At 37.8% G+C, this 15,533-nt stretch overlaps 4 protein-coding genes across 5 annotated transcripts; 2 read left to right on the top strand and 2 right to left on the bottom strand.

The window, feature by feature from the left end:
* Positions 1-242: 242 nt before the first annotated feature.
* Positions 243-4,335, bottom strand: LOC140970790 (uncharacterized). The gene is made up of 5 exons (XM_073432692.1): positions 3,599-4,335; positions 2,940-3,521; positions 1,642-2,184; positions 1,143-1,431; positions 243-536 (listed from the first exon to the last, which is right to left on the bottom strand). Exons 1-5 carry the CDS (start codon positions 4,235-4,237, stop codon positions 496-498), a joined length of 2,094 nt encoding a protein of 697 aa, XP_073288793.1. The 5' UTR covers positions 4,238-4,335; the 3' UTR covers positions 243-495.
* Positions 4,336-6,755: 2,420 nt separating this feature from the next.
* On the top strand, positions 6,756-8,470 carry LOC140957754 (uncharacterized). The gene is made up of 3 exons (XM_073415136.1): positions 6,756-7,917; positions 8,106-8,334; positions 8,450-8,470. The coding sequence occupies exons 1-3, from the start codon at positions 7,139-7,141 to the stop codon at positions 8,468-8,470; spliced, it is 1,029 nt and encodes a 342-aa protein (XP_073271237.1). The 5' UTR covers positions 6,756-7,138.
* LOC140970789 (uncharacterized) lies at positions 8,452-10,788 on the bottom strand. Its single transcript, XM_073432691.1, has one exon. The coding sequence runs from the start codon at positions 10,712-10,714 to the stop codon at positions 8,696-8,698; it is 2,019 nt and encodes a 672-aa protein (XP_073288792.1). The 5' UTR covers positions 10,715-10,788; the 3' UTR covers positions 8,452-8,695.
* Positions 10,789-11,303: 515 nt separating this feature from the next.
* LOC140970788 (beta-glucuronosyltransferase GlcAT14B-like) lies at positions 11,304-14,971 on the top strand. 2 transcript variants are annotated; one of them, XR_012174190.1, is made up of 5 exons: positions 11,304-12,132; positions 12,328-12,403; positions 12,502-12,617; positions 13,942-14,545; positions 14,634-14,971. XR_012174190.1 is itself a non-coding variant. In XM_073432690.1 (4 exons), exons 1-4 carry the CDS (start codon positions 11,547-11,549, stop codon positions 14,454-14,456), a joined length of 1,293 nt encoding a protein of 430 aa, XP_073288791.1. In that variant the 5' UTR covers positions 11,304-11,546; the 3' UTR covers positions 14,457-14,646. The 2 variants fall into 2 exon arrangements, 1 of the variants encoding a protein (XP_073288791.1); XM_073432690.1 differs by having other exon boundaries at positions 13,942-14,646.
* The last annotated feature ends 562 nt before the right edge of the window (positions 14,972-15,533 follow it).

Raw genomic sequence — 15,533 nt, 5'->3', positions numbered from 1 at the left:
AAAGTGTGGTATGTTCATGGCCAATCATCTAGTGATAGACATTATTAATTTATTATTATAATTTTGAATTTTATAAGAAATTTTTAAAATATATATTTCATACAAAAATATAATAATTAGACATAAAAATAATATTTTATAGTAAAACTCATGAATGTCTCAAAGTATTAGGCTAAAAAAAACTAATCGTCGATGCACGACCGCTTAGGCACCACCTAGACGTCTGCTGCTTTTTAGAACAATGAGTGCAAATACACAAAAATATACATAGAATACTTAAGAAACAGAAACATTCTCGTATACACAAAACTGCATTTGCCAACTCCCAACACATAGAAGTCGTTCGATAATCACAGTAATAGTGGATATCAGTCCATAAATCGAAGTGATAAACACTCTTGACAATACTGAAGTTTTGGATTCATTTCATCGTCCAAGAAACATCTCACTTGCCTCCAAACCAAGAGTTCGCCGATTACAGATAGCGGATGATTGTCATGTAGAAGTGGGAAGGGAGGGCATGAAATCACCGGCCACTGCAAATATGACGGGGTGAATATTAGTCTTTGATGAAATGCACAGTAAAAGTAGAACAACCATGTGTCCAAATTGTTTTCCAAGAAATTGGAGATAGGAATACATAACAAAATGAACTTGCTAATCTAGATATATTGTGGAAGCCATCGCGCATGGAAGATCACAATCCAGGATTTTGAACACCGGGGAGATTTTTGGGGGTAAAACTCACAATGTGTTAAAAATGTTTTCATTTGAAGGGGGCGAACAAATGGCACTCTCGCTTTCATGGTTACAACCTATGATTAAAATTTGATTTTATTGTCAACTGATAGTCATCTATATAGCAACAACTACTGCTTCGATTGATATTAAAGCCAAGAGCATTCTGGTCCAAGGAAAGAACAATCAGGGGGGTCATTCAGCACTCGTCCTCACCCAACACTATCCCCAGTTAATAACTCGAAACTTGTCCCCTTAAACTCATTATCTTTTGCACTATTTTCGCCATCACAGTCCCGATGATCTTAGGATATAACGTTGCACGAGTGAGTGTATCTATATATATGAGCATGTGCATGTGCATGTGCGTGTGTGTTTTGTCAAATAATTTAATGTATACAAACCTCTGGATGTAGACGGAACTACCACAACGTTCATAGTTGTATTATTTGGAGGTAAAGCCAACCGAAGGGGATAGAGCTTTCCATTGATGCGGTTTTGCGAACAAACGATTATATTATCGATCCCTGTTTCTTCTTCCAGTTTCTGAGTTAACTCTGGCAATCCATGCCCTTTAAATTGAAAAGATGGCCCTTCGATGGAGTCGTTTACGTTCCCATCATCATCACAGACGTAGTAATATATAAGACGTCCTTCATTTTTCCTTGTTGAACCTTCAACTGAACCGATCGACTGAGCATTAACAGCACAAAGCGTTGTGTCAAGACGACACTATAAAATAATTCCATAAAATTTTCTGAAGCATTTACTCAAATATCGTCTTTATAAAAGATTTCCTTTTTCGTCGATCATGCAAAGTGAGACATTTTCAATTTAAAGGATTGATATAAAAAGAACACATTATTTTACGGAAATTATATAATCTGAGTTATCAGAACAAACCTCATTACTCGGGAACCTCAGATTAAAAGAAGAAGAGCTCAAGTCCTCCTCCAACGAATCAGATCTCAAGACTTTGGGCGGGGATTCAGGCCGAATTTCAATAACATCAACAACCCACAAAATCCAATCATGGTGTCTGTGAGGTATATCATGAGTGATCGAATTTCTCCACGGCGGCAACCCTCCGTTGGCCCGTAAGTAATTGCCATATCTCGTTTTAAGTTTCACTTGCACCCCATCTCGAATGGGCTCCCATTCGATCGACGAATCTAGTTTCCTGGGCAGGGATTGGACAACTTTTTGACCCGTCACGCCCAGAAGAAACTGATCATCCGAGGATGTTAGGTATTTCCCGAAACAGCTCTTCAATCTTATGACATTCTCGACACCTTCCACGAATTCTACGCTCCATTTGGCATGCTTCGATGATCCCGAACGATCTTGAACCACGGTTTCTTCATCGCTTTCCGCTGTCAGGTATTTGTCATGGTGGCTCTTCATCCTGACAGATTTTGCTTTCTTGAAGAATTCCATACCAGAAACCTGTGGATAAAAACAGCAAGAATTGAATCAAATTATCTAAATCGTGCGATAATTGTTGTGACAAGCTGAGATTTTTACCCTCACTGAGAGAGATTAATGGAGGAACGAATCTAGTAAAAGATCTGCGATCCCATTTTGGAGATAGATTTGATAACCGTTGAAAAATTAAATTAAACGTTTCAAATTTCAATTGTCCGACTTTATGGAAACAGCTATCTATCAAAACTTGTGCATGTGTTATTGGATTTTTAAAAGTAAAATATTTAGTTAAAAATTTATTAAATTAACTATCAGTTTATTTTTTTTTAAAAATAATATCAATTTTGAGATTGTTTATATCTTCTTTAAAATTTATTCTCAATAATATTAAATTTATAATAATAATAATAATAATAATAATAATTGTTAAAATATATATGTATATGGGATATTTTAATATTTTTCAACCAATATTAAGGTGAAGTAAAATTATTACTTTGGAGGCTAAATTAATGTCTCTACAATAAATATGAAAGAGACAGCTCATATATTTTCAATTCAATTTAATGTTATTTTATGAAAAGATGGACTCAGAGGCAGTTTTGTAAATGTTTTGGAAGAAGTTTAGCTTTACTATCTATTAAAACATAAAAAATAAAATAACTTTGACTGTAAAAATAAAAGAGTAAGCAAAAATGCAGTTTAAAAAAAAATTATCATTAAAATGAAATCTTTTTTTTTTGTTTTGGGAAAAACAGATCTTTGAAGAAAAATACCTGTAGCTGTCCCTGAATCACCATGGGAGACCCGGTATCCGGTGAACCCGAATAAGCATCCGCCAGCGAGGAAAAGCTCGAAGCTGGTGAAAGTCCGCCCGAACCCATATCCGAATCCGATAAAGTGATGTCCATAACATCCACTCCCCACAACACCCAATTTTGGGTGGCCGTTCTATGCGGCACATCGTGCGTAACAGAATCCCTCCACGGCGGAGCACCGCCGTTCCCTCGCAAGAACTTCCCTTCAGTGGTCATTAGCTTCACGTTAAGCCCTTCCTTCACCGGCTGCCACTCGATCGATGCGTCCGTCGTCTTTCCCGGCAGGGTTTGGATGACCTTCTTCCCCGTCATACCCAGGAGGAACGGATCCTCAGACGCCGTGAGATATAGTCCGTGGCAGCTCTTGAGGCGGATTCTGTCACGTCTTCCGTCAACGGCTTCGACAGCCCAACGCGCTCCGCGGGAGGAGCCGTCATGGCTTTGACGGACAGTCTGTTCATCGTCGTCCGCTACTAAGTATTTTCCGAGATGGCCTTGTAATCTCACTGATTTCGCTATCTTGAAGAACTCCATTCCATCCTGCAAAAAGTTCAAATTTCCGGTGAAAAAAGTGAAACGGGATGAGAATTCCACAAAGCTAGAATCTTTGAAATTACCTGTCTTCCGCTTCTATGAGAAGATTTCTCCGATACAACCGACGGCCACCGCATCTGAGAACCACTCTCCGGACGCAGCCTCCTCTCAGACCCATTAGACACCGGCGAATCCGAGCTCCGATAGTCATCCTCCAGCACATAAGAAAAACTAGAAGAATGACTCGGCAGGTACTCATCATCCAGCACAGATATATCCACCGCATCAACATCCCACATAACCCAATCTTGCGTAGCTGTTCTATGCGGAATGTCATGTGTGATGGAGTTCCTCCACGGCGGCGTAGCCCCATTAGCCCTCAAATACTTCCCCCCTCTAGTTCTCAACTTAACTTGGTACCCTTCTTTTATGGGCTCCCACTCAATCGAGGAATCGTTGTTCTTATCTGGAATAGTTTGCAGCACTTTCTTCCTAGTCATCCCGAGCAGATACGCCTCGTCGGAAGCAGTAAGGTACCTACCATGGCAGCTCTTGAGCCGGATCACATGTGGGTTCTCGTCAACTAACTCAACAATCCATCGAGCCTTTCTTGATGGTCCTTTGCTGCTCTGCCGGACTGTTTGCTCATCATCGTCGGCCGCTAAGTATTTGTCCAAATGACTCTTGAGTCGTACTGCTTTGGCTTTGTTAAAGAACTCCATTGTTTTGCAATTGTTCGAAAGGCTAAGATTGTTATGTACTGCTTGGCTTATATGTCTTGCCTAACTATATAATAATTTTATACTTTAACCTTTATGATGTGATGTGATGTGATGTGATGTGGACTAACGCTTGGAAGTTTACGAGGGATTGGTCTTCTTGGCCTCTTCTCGTTGACCGAAGACTTCGAATAATTTTTATGCAGATTGGTCGAAGACTAGTCTTTGTTAAATTTACAACGTGTAATAGTGGTGTTTTGACACGTTCGGATGCCAATTCAAGAGACAATCTTTACCATGATAAATGTATATAGACGATGCTGGGATATTTTATCAATAAGTATTGGTTTTTTTAGGATATCACTGTGATGTTGCTAAAATCGATGACGGTAACTGGGAGGTCAGATCCTCGTTTAGAGAACTCGGATCAAACTTTTGAGCGGTGACTGGGAGGTCAGATCTTCACTTGGGGAGCTTGGATTGGACCTTCGAAATCTGACAACATGAACAAGAACGTTAGAAGGGGGCCGGAAGGTTGTTCCGGCGTAGCCCATCCGACGCTAAGTCAGAAAATAGAAAACTGAGAGAGTAGCGTGTGTGCTGAGAGAATGTGAATATATGAATGAATAAACAATGAACGAAACCTGATATTTATAGGAGAACAATAGAGTCATGTTTTGGTAGATTTAGATCTTCAGAATCTTGCGGAAGATTTGATTATATCTTATAGATTTGGTTTAGATCATGCACAGATTTGGTAAATCTTAATGGGCTTTACCTTTCTGAACTTGATTCCCGTGGTCTGTCTGCTAGTGTCTAAGTAAGGGACCTCGTAGGTTTGAGCTCGGCCGTCCCTCGGCCCCCATGGGAGCTCGACTCGGGAGGTCGGCCACTACCCTTCTAATCGATTTGAAAACGTCCTCGTGGGAGGTCGGCACATTATTTTCACGTCTTGTTCAAAGGCGTTTGGGAGGTCAGCCGAGGTGACCACCCGGATGACCACCTAGAACACGCGGTAGAAGACCTCTCATGGGTTCTTGATCGTTGGGCCTTAATTATGTGGGCTACCGAGAGTAAGTCGAGCCGATCCCCGATTCGGGGGTATCACCCAGCATCACCGTGGATTATATATTTACACATATCATATGGTAAAATTTTAGTTTACATCATATTCTCGTTGAATTGGCATCTGAATGTATCACACCGTACATTTAACAAAACTCGTAATTATCCAACTAGCATAAAAATTATTTCAAGCTTCCGATCTAACAACTTTTCGAACCATCGTACAGAAAATTATAACAAATTTTTTTTATCTGATATTAACTTAGAACCGCGTGCATCTAAAACATCTTTTACCGAGATCAATGTGTTAATCTCTTATGTCATCCTATGTGCAAGAAACATAATCCAATCAGCACAGCAATTGCAAGCTTTCAAGTAACAGATCCAGAAAATTGGAGTTGTTTAACGAAGCCAAAAAGCAGTACAACTCAAGAGCCATCGAGACAAACACTTTTTGACCAACGATGATGAGCAAACAGTCTGCCGCAACTGATCATTAAGCTTTGTTTTCTAATTCACCGATTTAGGTTTTACACAATTACACGTCCAAGTAGAAAATGTTGGGGTTTGACAAATCAAACATAAGAGAAATAGAATGTTAAAACTTTTCATAATAATATCAGAGAAAATGATATCAAGTTTAAAATTGCTGCATTCTATTTTGTCAAGTTCTTGTTGCTTAAAATAATATCCTCTATCTTGATCCCTAAAATCAAGATAGAGGATATACAGTTGATGTGATTTGAAAAAAACTAAAAATAAACATATATTAGAAAAGTATTTGATCGATATGTCCATGGCAATTTAAAAAATGTATTAAATACAGAAAAAAAATAGAGCCGTCAAAATCAAACACGACCCACCAATCCAACATGGTTTAACAAAAAAAAAAACAGGTATGGATTTGGAGTTTTTGGGTCAGATTGGGTTGGACCCGATAATTGACTCAAAAAAAATGATCGGATTGGGTTTGGTTGGGTTCAGGTCAACCGGACCGGTTGACCCGAAATTTTAATTTTTTTATAAATATAATTAATAAAAATTGCTTACAATTTTATATATTGTATGTCCGAAAACATGTTTATTGTATATTTAGATCATAAATTTTCATAATTTAATATTTATTTTGAACATTTTTTATTTTTTAAACAATTGTTTATTTGATTTAGTAAATATACTTTATTTTTCTACAATTAGACTTTCAAATTTAAATCATGTATATGAGGGAGCTTTTGTTATCATGTGTTTAAATTAAAATATCATTATTATATTTTTTGAATTTTATTTTAAAAAAATTCAAAATCGGGTTGATTCGGATTCGGGTTCGGGTTGAGAGTTTTCGGGTTGGCTCGGGTTCGGGTTGAGTTCGACTTAAGCAATTTTTGAATGATACTATTGCTCAAACCGACCCAGCCTACCCAATCCACCCAAATTGACACCCTTGAAAAAAATATTTTAAATCAAAAAACTATATCATGATCTCTAACATGCACGTTTATCTTCCGCATGGATAATACGGAAGCTGATTTTACTTCACAGCAAATAATGACAGGTGGCTAACAAGATTTTAAATTTGTTTCAGACGTAAATATCTTTCATTAATTAAACAGATCAGTATTGGAAATGGAACTTGAATTGGTGAAAGAAAGCATCAAACTTTTTGGCCCCATATCCAAAATAATATTTTGGAAATCGGATTTGATATCAGGAGGAGTTGATAAAGAAGGGAACAAATATATTTATCCACCACCTCAATTTCAAAATCCAAAACCATATAAGAAGCAGTCATTTCTTCAAATTCTTTATTGAAACTCTGATATATAATAGAGTCCAATTAATATGACTTTGAAGGGGGGCGCAACCCCTTCCTGCGCTGCGTGCAAGTATAGAAGAAGAAAGTGCATAGCTACATGTCCTCTGGCTCCGTATTTTCCAGCCAACAAGCCTAAAATATTTCAAAACGTGCACCGGCTGTTCGGGGTGTCAAATGTCACCAAGACACTCGAAAGCCTGGAGACTAAGGATCAAAAGGATGATGCAATGAAATCCATCATATACGAAGCTGAAATGCGCGCTCAGCTTCCTGTGTATGGTTGTCCTTTTATCATAAGTCAGTTGTCTTTCCAGCTGCAGGTTGCCTGTGAAGAATTAAGACGCATATATTCGCAGATAGCTGCGTGCAAAGAACAGCAGTCGAACCAGCGAATGGATCATAATTCGTGTCACTGGCCTTCATCCCAGCAAGAGTCCGGAAGCATGTGTACTCCATGTATCAACTCACAAGATGTTGAGGGCATGGAATCAGTACCTTTCCAATTTTTCTTGAATGAGGATTATGGAATTTCTGCTGAATCCCTTGAAAATTTAGCTATGCTAGTGGTGGGATTAGATCTTCGTCCTGATGCAATAAGCATTCACAACTTCTTCTCCACGCACCCTCAAAAAGAACAAAAAATATTCATTCGAGATTATGGCGGCCTGCGTTATAGTACTACAACTGATGAGAGCCTTCAAAAAGAACCGGAAATATTCTTCCAAAATTATGACGGCCTGCGCTATAGTAAAACAGCTGATCATAGACAATCTTGCATTGAATATAAAGAAGCGTGCGAATCAAGGTGCATCTACTTGGTTTAGATACATATATATAATTGTTCATTTACTGAACAAATTGCTAGAATCAATAAATTCCGTACTTCTAGAAAAAGGAGTGTATTAATGCATTGATCGCACATAAAAATTTACCTGCAGTTCATAACAGAATCATCGCTAAATGATTCACTTGTGGAGTTGGTTTATCCTACAGCGACTTCCAGAATGCCACAGCAAGCTGCGGACTAACTACTGTCAACCACAATGAGGAGCTCGGTTTTGAATTCTGGAATCAGATTTTCAACGTTATGTCCACCAAATTCTTTGTTTTCTTTCCAGCCAAATCTTTGTTTTTTCCCCAGCCAATTCTTGTTTTTTTTTCCAGCCAATTCTATTTTTTTCCATCTGGTAATTCATTTTTCACAGCTTCAAAAATTTTGCATGTAACGTACATATTAGATGTCATTCTTTGTGTTTTGAATAAAATATTTTTTTATAAGATCATTCAGATATGAGAGGATGTCAAATGAAAAAATGAGGAACATTTGCCTTTTGCAGAGTAAAGAACCTATAGATTGATTTATATTATGCAGCCAAAAAAGTTTTAATAAGAACATTCTTTCCTTCTGCATTTTCCCTGCACTAGTGTCACTCAGACCACCAGAAAATATATGGAAACAGTGATTGAATATATACACATGAAACAGTAAAAATAATTGCACTTTACAAGGGGCTGAGAAACAATGTTTCTATTACTAAAAAAAAAGTGTTTCTTCATCAATGGATTTAGGCTAACAATAAAAATCAAGATTTGAGAATCCCTTTGTCGCTCATCTGGTTGATGATTCTAGATGCATCGTTTAGTCTATTTGCTCTTTCATATATGCCAGCAACAACAAGATGAAGCTCCTTCTTGTTAATGCTGGGATTTTGGTCCAGCTTCTGAAACAGTGTTTCAACCATCTCAAAATTTCTTCTTGCACCATAAAGACTCAGCATCTGAAAATGAATTTCATCCAAGAAAACACAACCCTCGTCTTGCAGCTCCTTATACACAACATCTGCCTTGTCGAACTCTTGTAGCTTACCATAGGAATTCAGAACAAGTGCTATCACATCAGAATCTGGTAAAAATCCTGCCCCTATCATCTTCTCAAACACCTCAATAACGTTTGTGTACTTTCTATACTTAGAAAAAAGATCAATCATACGTTTATAGGTCGCTATATCTTTTACTTCTCCAGCATCAACAGCCTGTCTGAATAACCACGTAGCCTCTTCTACTCGACCAGCTCCAGCAAGAATACTGATGGCAGTTTCTCTCGGAATATTATCTGGGCGCTTAAGTTCATGTAATAAACGTTTCGCATGAGCAACTAAGCCAGCTCTCTCATATGCTACAATCATGGTTTGATAAAGAACTTGATCTATCACAATACCAGAGCTTCGTAGCTTCTGAAAAAGCATTGCTGCTCGGTCTAGCTTCCCAGCCTTACCCCAGATCGATATTATTGTTGAATAAGTAATTGTATTGGGCTCAATGCCCCGGCTCTGCATCTCTTGGATAAGATTATTAGCCTTTTCATGCTCAAGGGTCCTTCCATAAATCATTATCATAGTGTTGTATGTAACTACGTTCTGCTCAATATCCTTCCTCTGCATCAACCTAAACAGATGTATTGCCTCCCCAAAAAGCTCGGCATCACCATAAACCCTCAAAAGGGTATTGTAACTAACAACATTCTGTTCAATCCCGATCTTTCTCATACTCCAGAACAGCCTATCTGCCTCTTTTGCCATGTCAAGCTGCCCATACACATCGATCATAATGTTACATGTCGTGAGATCAAGCGAGCAATTGACCTCCCTCATTTCGGAAAACACAGACAATGCCTCCAAAAACATTCGATTCTCAACAAACATAGTCAAAAGCGTTGTGTAGCTGATTGTATCGGGCACAACCTCCGCACTCCTCATTTCACTAATCAACAACCTTGCCTCTCGGAAAAGCTTAGCCTTCCCAAAAACATTAATCATTGAATTATATGCAACAATATCAGGCGCTATACCTGATCTCTTCAGCCTCGAAAAAATTGAGATAGCCTTCGAGTAATTACACAATTTACGAGACAACTCGATCAAATTACTATACAAAACCAAATCTCCCGGCACGCTGTCCTGTTCCATCCTCTGGAGCCACGACAATGCATCATCAAACAAGCCCTCTTTTCCAAAATTCGTAATAAGAGTAGAATAAGTATACTTATCAGGCGAGATAGCTCTTTGGCGCATTTCATCAAGCAGCCCGTAGGCATGATCCCACTGCTTAGCTCGCAGCACATTACGCAGCACCACGTTGTAAGCAAACACTGAGGGGGTGTAAAGGGCAACCTCATTGATCCAATCGAGCAGCGCAAGCGAGCGCTGCCAGTCGGACTCGCGCGAGAGAAGCGTCACCATGAAGCGTATGGAGAGGCTACGGTCCTTGTAAGGTGACATAAGAGCGTACAGTTCGTGCTCATCTGATGTCTGACCAATGGAAGATAACAGCTCGTCCATATCTACATTGTGATCAAGAAAACTTGCATTTTGCTTACGATTTCGATGTTTATATGGCGTTGTACCGAGTGAAGAGGATGGGTTTTGCCTTCTCCAGACATCCTTGTTGGACGAATGTGATGGTGATAAAGCAAAGATTGTGAGATGGGCTCGACTTTTACTGAGGTTTTCGTATGGTACGAAGATGGTGGTGAGAGTGAAGCTGAGCAATGGAGGTGGAATTGAGGGATGTATATGCATGGAAATTGCAGAGATTGGAGCCATCCACCTCAGATTTTGAGGTTTGGCTGTAACTTCATATTTCTTCTGTTGATAACTGTCAGCAGAAAGTGAACGGAATAAAATTTAATAACAAAACTTATTGCCAAAAAATTTGTGCTAATTATTGGGCCAGCTGTGTGCTGTGGTGACAACTCACGAGTTCAAACTTGGTCTTAAGTTTGGTTTAATAAATTCAATTAAACTTCCAAAATTAAGTCAAACGTGGCAATTAAATTTAGAGTGGATATCATTTAACACCGTCTTACGGATCTTAATCTGTAAGATTAGTCAATTCTACCCATATTTACAATAAAAAGTAATATTCTTAGCATAAAAAGTAATATTTTTTAATGTATGACCCAAATAAGAGATCTGTCTCACAAATACGACCCATAAAATCGTCTCACACAAATTTTTGTCTTGCATTTAAGGTCTTCACCTATTAAATTACATATAATCCATTTATCTGTTGATGACCAAATCAAATTGAAAAAGTACAATATAATACTATATTATTTGTTAAAGAAAATTATATATAGTATTATATTGTACTTTTTGAAATAGTAGGTAATATATTGAATTGAAGAAAGGAAATGAGGCGCAATTCACAACCAAAACCAAACTAACAGCAGCAAATCCTCACCTTTCACCCACCTCCATCGCTCTTTCCTTTGCACTCTACTGATAAATTTCAATCTCCTTAATTCTCCCTGAAGATCCCTTTTGCCTTTTCAGATTTATGTTTTCTCCAAAACCCACAATTTATTCGTCTATAACTCCAGTCCAGGATCGTTTTTACTTTTTCTTTGTTTAAATTCGATGAGAATTGGATGAAATGAAGAAGCTCAAGAACTACTATCTACACCTGCGCCACCCACAAACAATGGAGAGAAAATGGATTTTTCCACTAGCAATTGGCTCCATAGTTTCTTTGTTTCTTCTATTTCTTACCACTTTAACCTCCCCGGATGGCACGCCGCTGCTGCCGCTCCGCCGCTACTACTCACCTATGTCAGTCTCATCTATATTTATTGAGTCGAAGCTCCACACATTACCCGTTTCCATCCTTCCTCCGCCCCCGCGCTTTGCTTATTTAATATCTGGCTCCACCGGTGACGGTGGGATGCTCCGCCGCACGCTCCAGGCACTGTACCACCCCAGAAACCAATATGTTGTACACCTCGACGCGGAATCATCCACCGAGGAACGACTCGATCTGCAGAATTACGTTGAAACGCACTTCATTTTTAGGAGATTCAACAATGTCCGGATGATTACCAAGGCTAATTTGGTGACTTATCGCGGGCCAACCATGGTGGCGAATACCCTACACGCGGCTGCCATTTTGCTGAAGGAAGGTGGGGAATGGGATTGGTTTATAAATCTCAGCGCCTCTGATTACCCACTGGTCACTCAAGATGGTAATATTGGATTTTAAACGCTTTCTTCCTAGGTTATTTTTCTTTCTTTTTTGGCAATTTTGGCGGAAAGATTGGATATTTTGGCCGAATTTGATGGTTTGGGGTAATAGGACTTTGCTAAGTTTTTATAATATTAAATTATTCTGAATTGAAGTTAAAGTTTTGTTCTAATTTGTGGTTCTTAACGACAACCAGATCTGCTGCATACATTTTCATACTTACCTCGGGATCTCAATTTCATTGACCATACCAGTAATATTGGCTGGAAAGAGTAAGTAGACATCGGTAAATTATCCAATTCTGCTCTAATAATTTGAATTTCTTGGATTGTGAGTGATTTATGACCATAATTTATGCGTACTTTTACAGATTTCAAAGGGCAAAGCCGGTTATTATTGATCCAGGATTGTATATGTCCAAAAAGGCTGATGTGTTCTGGATTACGCAGCGCAGAAGCGTGCCCACAGCATTTAAACTCTTTACCGGTATGCTTAGGCATTTGTAGTTTTGCTCATCTTATTTCCATTTTTTTGTGTTTGCTCTGTGAGATACGTTGCTTTTTAGGCTGAATTGTATGGGAACGAGTTTTGGATGATTTTCTTTTTTGTTATGTCCATTGTGCCAAATAGTTTTTGGAAACTTCATTTGTTGGTTTGGAATCCTGTTGTTGATGGAGTGATCCTTTTTGAAAAACTTCGGTTCCAAGATTATTTTTCGTGTCATTTCAATTTTAGTAATACTCCACTGCTTACCAGTCTGATCCTTTTCTCCTCATCTAAATGCTCAACTTAGTTTCCATCTCAAAAAATACTGTTTATTTTCTAATGACTTGAAGGTAACTTAATCATGAGGTTTGTGTTGGGTAGCTAATAAACAGGTTCTGTTTTTTACTCACCCTTTTCGTCTTCTAAATCAAGGACAAAAATGCTTTTCCAAAATTGTTTTTGAGAGTTATCTGTTGAGTTGTTGACAAATTCTGGCTTCAGGCGGGTATTATCAAAGAGTTTTCGGCATTTTAACCCAAAGTTTGGAACCTGGGGTAGAATGGTGAGTATGAATATTTGCTATGAACATCTGAGGTTTTTAAAATAAATTTTATGGCTTCTGGCCTATTTTTTTCATTGGGTTTGTGGGGAGGTGAGGTTGTCAATTCCATTTCTTATGAAGCATTAGATTTTCCATTCTGAGCATGGTTATATATATACTGAGATTTTAAAAAATTGATTATCGATGTTCACCTTCTAACTTCCAATTATATAAATTGGGTTGTCTCTAGTGTTGGATCAATTGTCGCCGTCGATTGTTATGGTTTTCCTTTTTAATTGGCTAAGGCATGTAGAACCATCCAATGAAAGGCTCATTGACTCATTGTTATGTTTCAAGGACTGCAAAGTAGATCCTTTGAATACGATAACTTAAAGATGATTGAGTATTAACTACTTTTAACAAGTGCACAAATCTGTGCTGTCTTTTAGATCAGTTTATTTACAGCCGTTTCTGTGTTTGGTGCCAACTTTACGAGACTCCAGTTTAAATATGCACCAATGCGACGTTGAACACAAAATATTTGCTAATTAGCTACCTACCCACTAGGGTATTTGATTTAGAGGCAAATTGAAACACTAATATTTGAGTTAGAAAAAAATTTCAGTGATAAAACCTTGGGAACAATGAACAATCTGTAGCATAATTTTAGTTTGTGATGGAAATGGTGAATTCTTCCTAGGAGGGATTTTTTGAAATTCCGAGAAATTTGTTTGTGTTTCAGAAGATTCTTGTTCCATGTTCATTGAAATATTTTCCATACAGGATCGGCTTGGATGGCATTGTCTCGATCTTTCATCGACTACTGCATATGGGGATGGGACAACTTACCTCGAACCGTCCTCATGTACTACGCAAACTTCATTTCTTCTCCTGAAGGTTATTTCCACACTGTTGTCTGCAATGCTCATGAGTTTCGTAACACCACAGTTAACAGTGATCTCCACTTCATATCATGGGACAACCCTCCAAAGCAACATCCCCACTACCTTACTCTTCTAGACATGCAGAGGATGGTAGATAGCAATGCTCCATTTGCAAGGAAGTTTCCTCGTGATGACCCCGTTCTCGATAGAATTGATGCCGAACTCTTGTTTAGGAATCAAGACATGATTGTTCCTGGAGGATGGTGCATAGGCAGTCGTGAAAATGGGACTGATCCATGTTCAGTTGTGGGTAATGCCACTGTTCTCAGACCTACTGCAGGTGCCAAGAGACTAGAGAACCTGATAAACTCTCTTTTATCGACTGAGAGTTTTCAGCCACGACAATGTCAATAGCTGAGTCATGTTCTGGATAAAGCAATTTGTTCATGCCACAATCGACTTGCTCAATCCCCTCGATCAAGATTCTCGCTGCTCTAAGTCGTGTACAATAAGCTGTTTCATCTTGTTCATTTCTTAGAAAATCATTTCCACTTGTAATTACAGGGTCACGGTTGTGGCAAATACATGCAGGTGAACGTTTGTTGTTGCATGTGTTTCAAATTTAGCCGCATCCATCTCTTTTGTTTGAAGAGTTATGAGAAGATGAAGTATCCCTTCAAACTTGGGTTTCATTGTGCAACTTCGCCATCATTGAAACTCGGTTCAGGTATCGAGTTTGATTCTGGTGTGGGAAAATTCATTTCATAGGTTTATATAATATAGTGAATTTTCATTTGAAAATATTCTCTGTCACGAGTTAAAACTCCATCAATTGTCAACGCTGCATAATTTTAAATTGATACATAAATTTGATGGATTCTAAATTGATGTATGAATTATCATAAATGGTTTAATTGATATGTGGAGTCAAAATATCAAGTTACATCAAATTTTTATTTAGTGATTTTTTTAAAAAAAATTGTTGGTTTTATTATCTCTGTGTATAGGTCCAATAAAACATTATAGATCCTGGAAACTCAATTTTCAAAAGAATTTTGTAAAACTAAATGAAATTACTTAAAGATTATTTATACATGTGTGTGTGCAGATTTATAGTACTCTCTATGCCATATTAATATTATATATTTGCTTAATAAATCAAAGTGAAAATTCATAAATACTATATTCTATATATTTTGTAAATGATCTTTAAAATTTAATTTTAATCTCTACCAGTAATTGGTGATTGATTTTTCAATTAAAATGATAAAATATCAAAACAAAATATATTGTTTCAAATAAAGTATATATAAATTTTTTTTTTTACATATGTTACCTCCCAAACACGACTAAACATTTTGTAATTAACCGTTTTATCTTTTTTTTTTTATTAATGTCAATGAGATATATCTTCATGCACCAAATAAGTGTTAAATTTATAATTCAAAGCTTGATTGATGATAGAGGGGTGGAGTTCACTGATCCGCAGAA

Source organism: Primulina huaijiensis, chromosome 2, assembly GCF_012295235.1.
Source record: "Primulina huaijiensis isolate GDHJ02 chromosome 2, ASM1229523v2, whole genome shotgun sequence".
NCBI lineage: Eukaryota > Viridiplantae > Streptophyta > Magnoliopsida > Lamiales > Gesneriaceae > Primulina > Primulina huaijiensis.
Note: the sequence above shows the minus strand (reverse complement) of the source record. Positions and strands in the feature narration are given on the sequence as shown.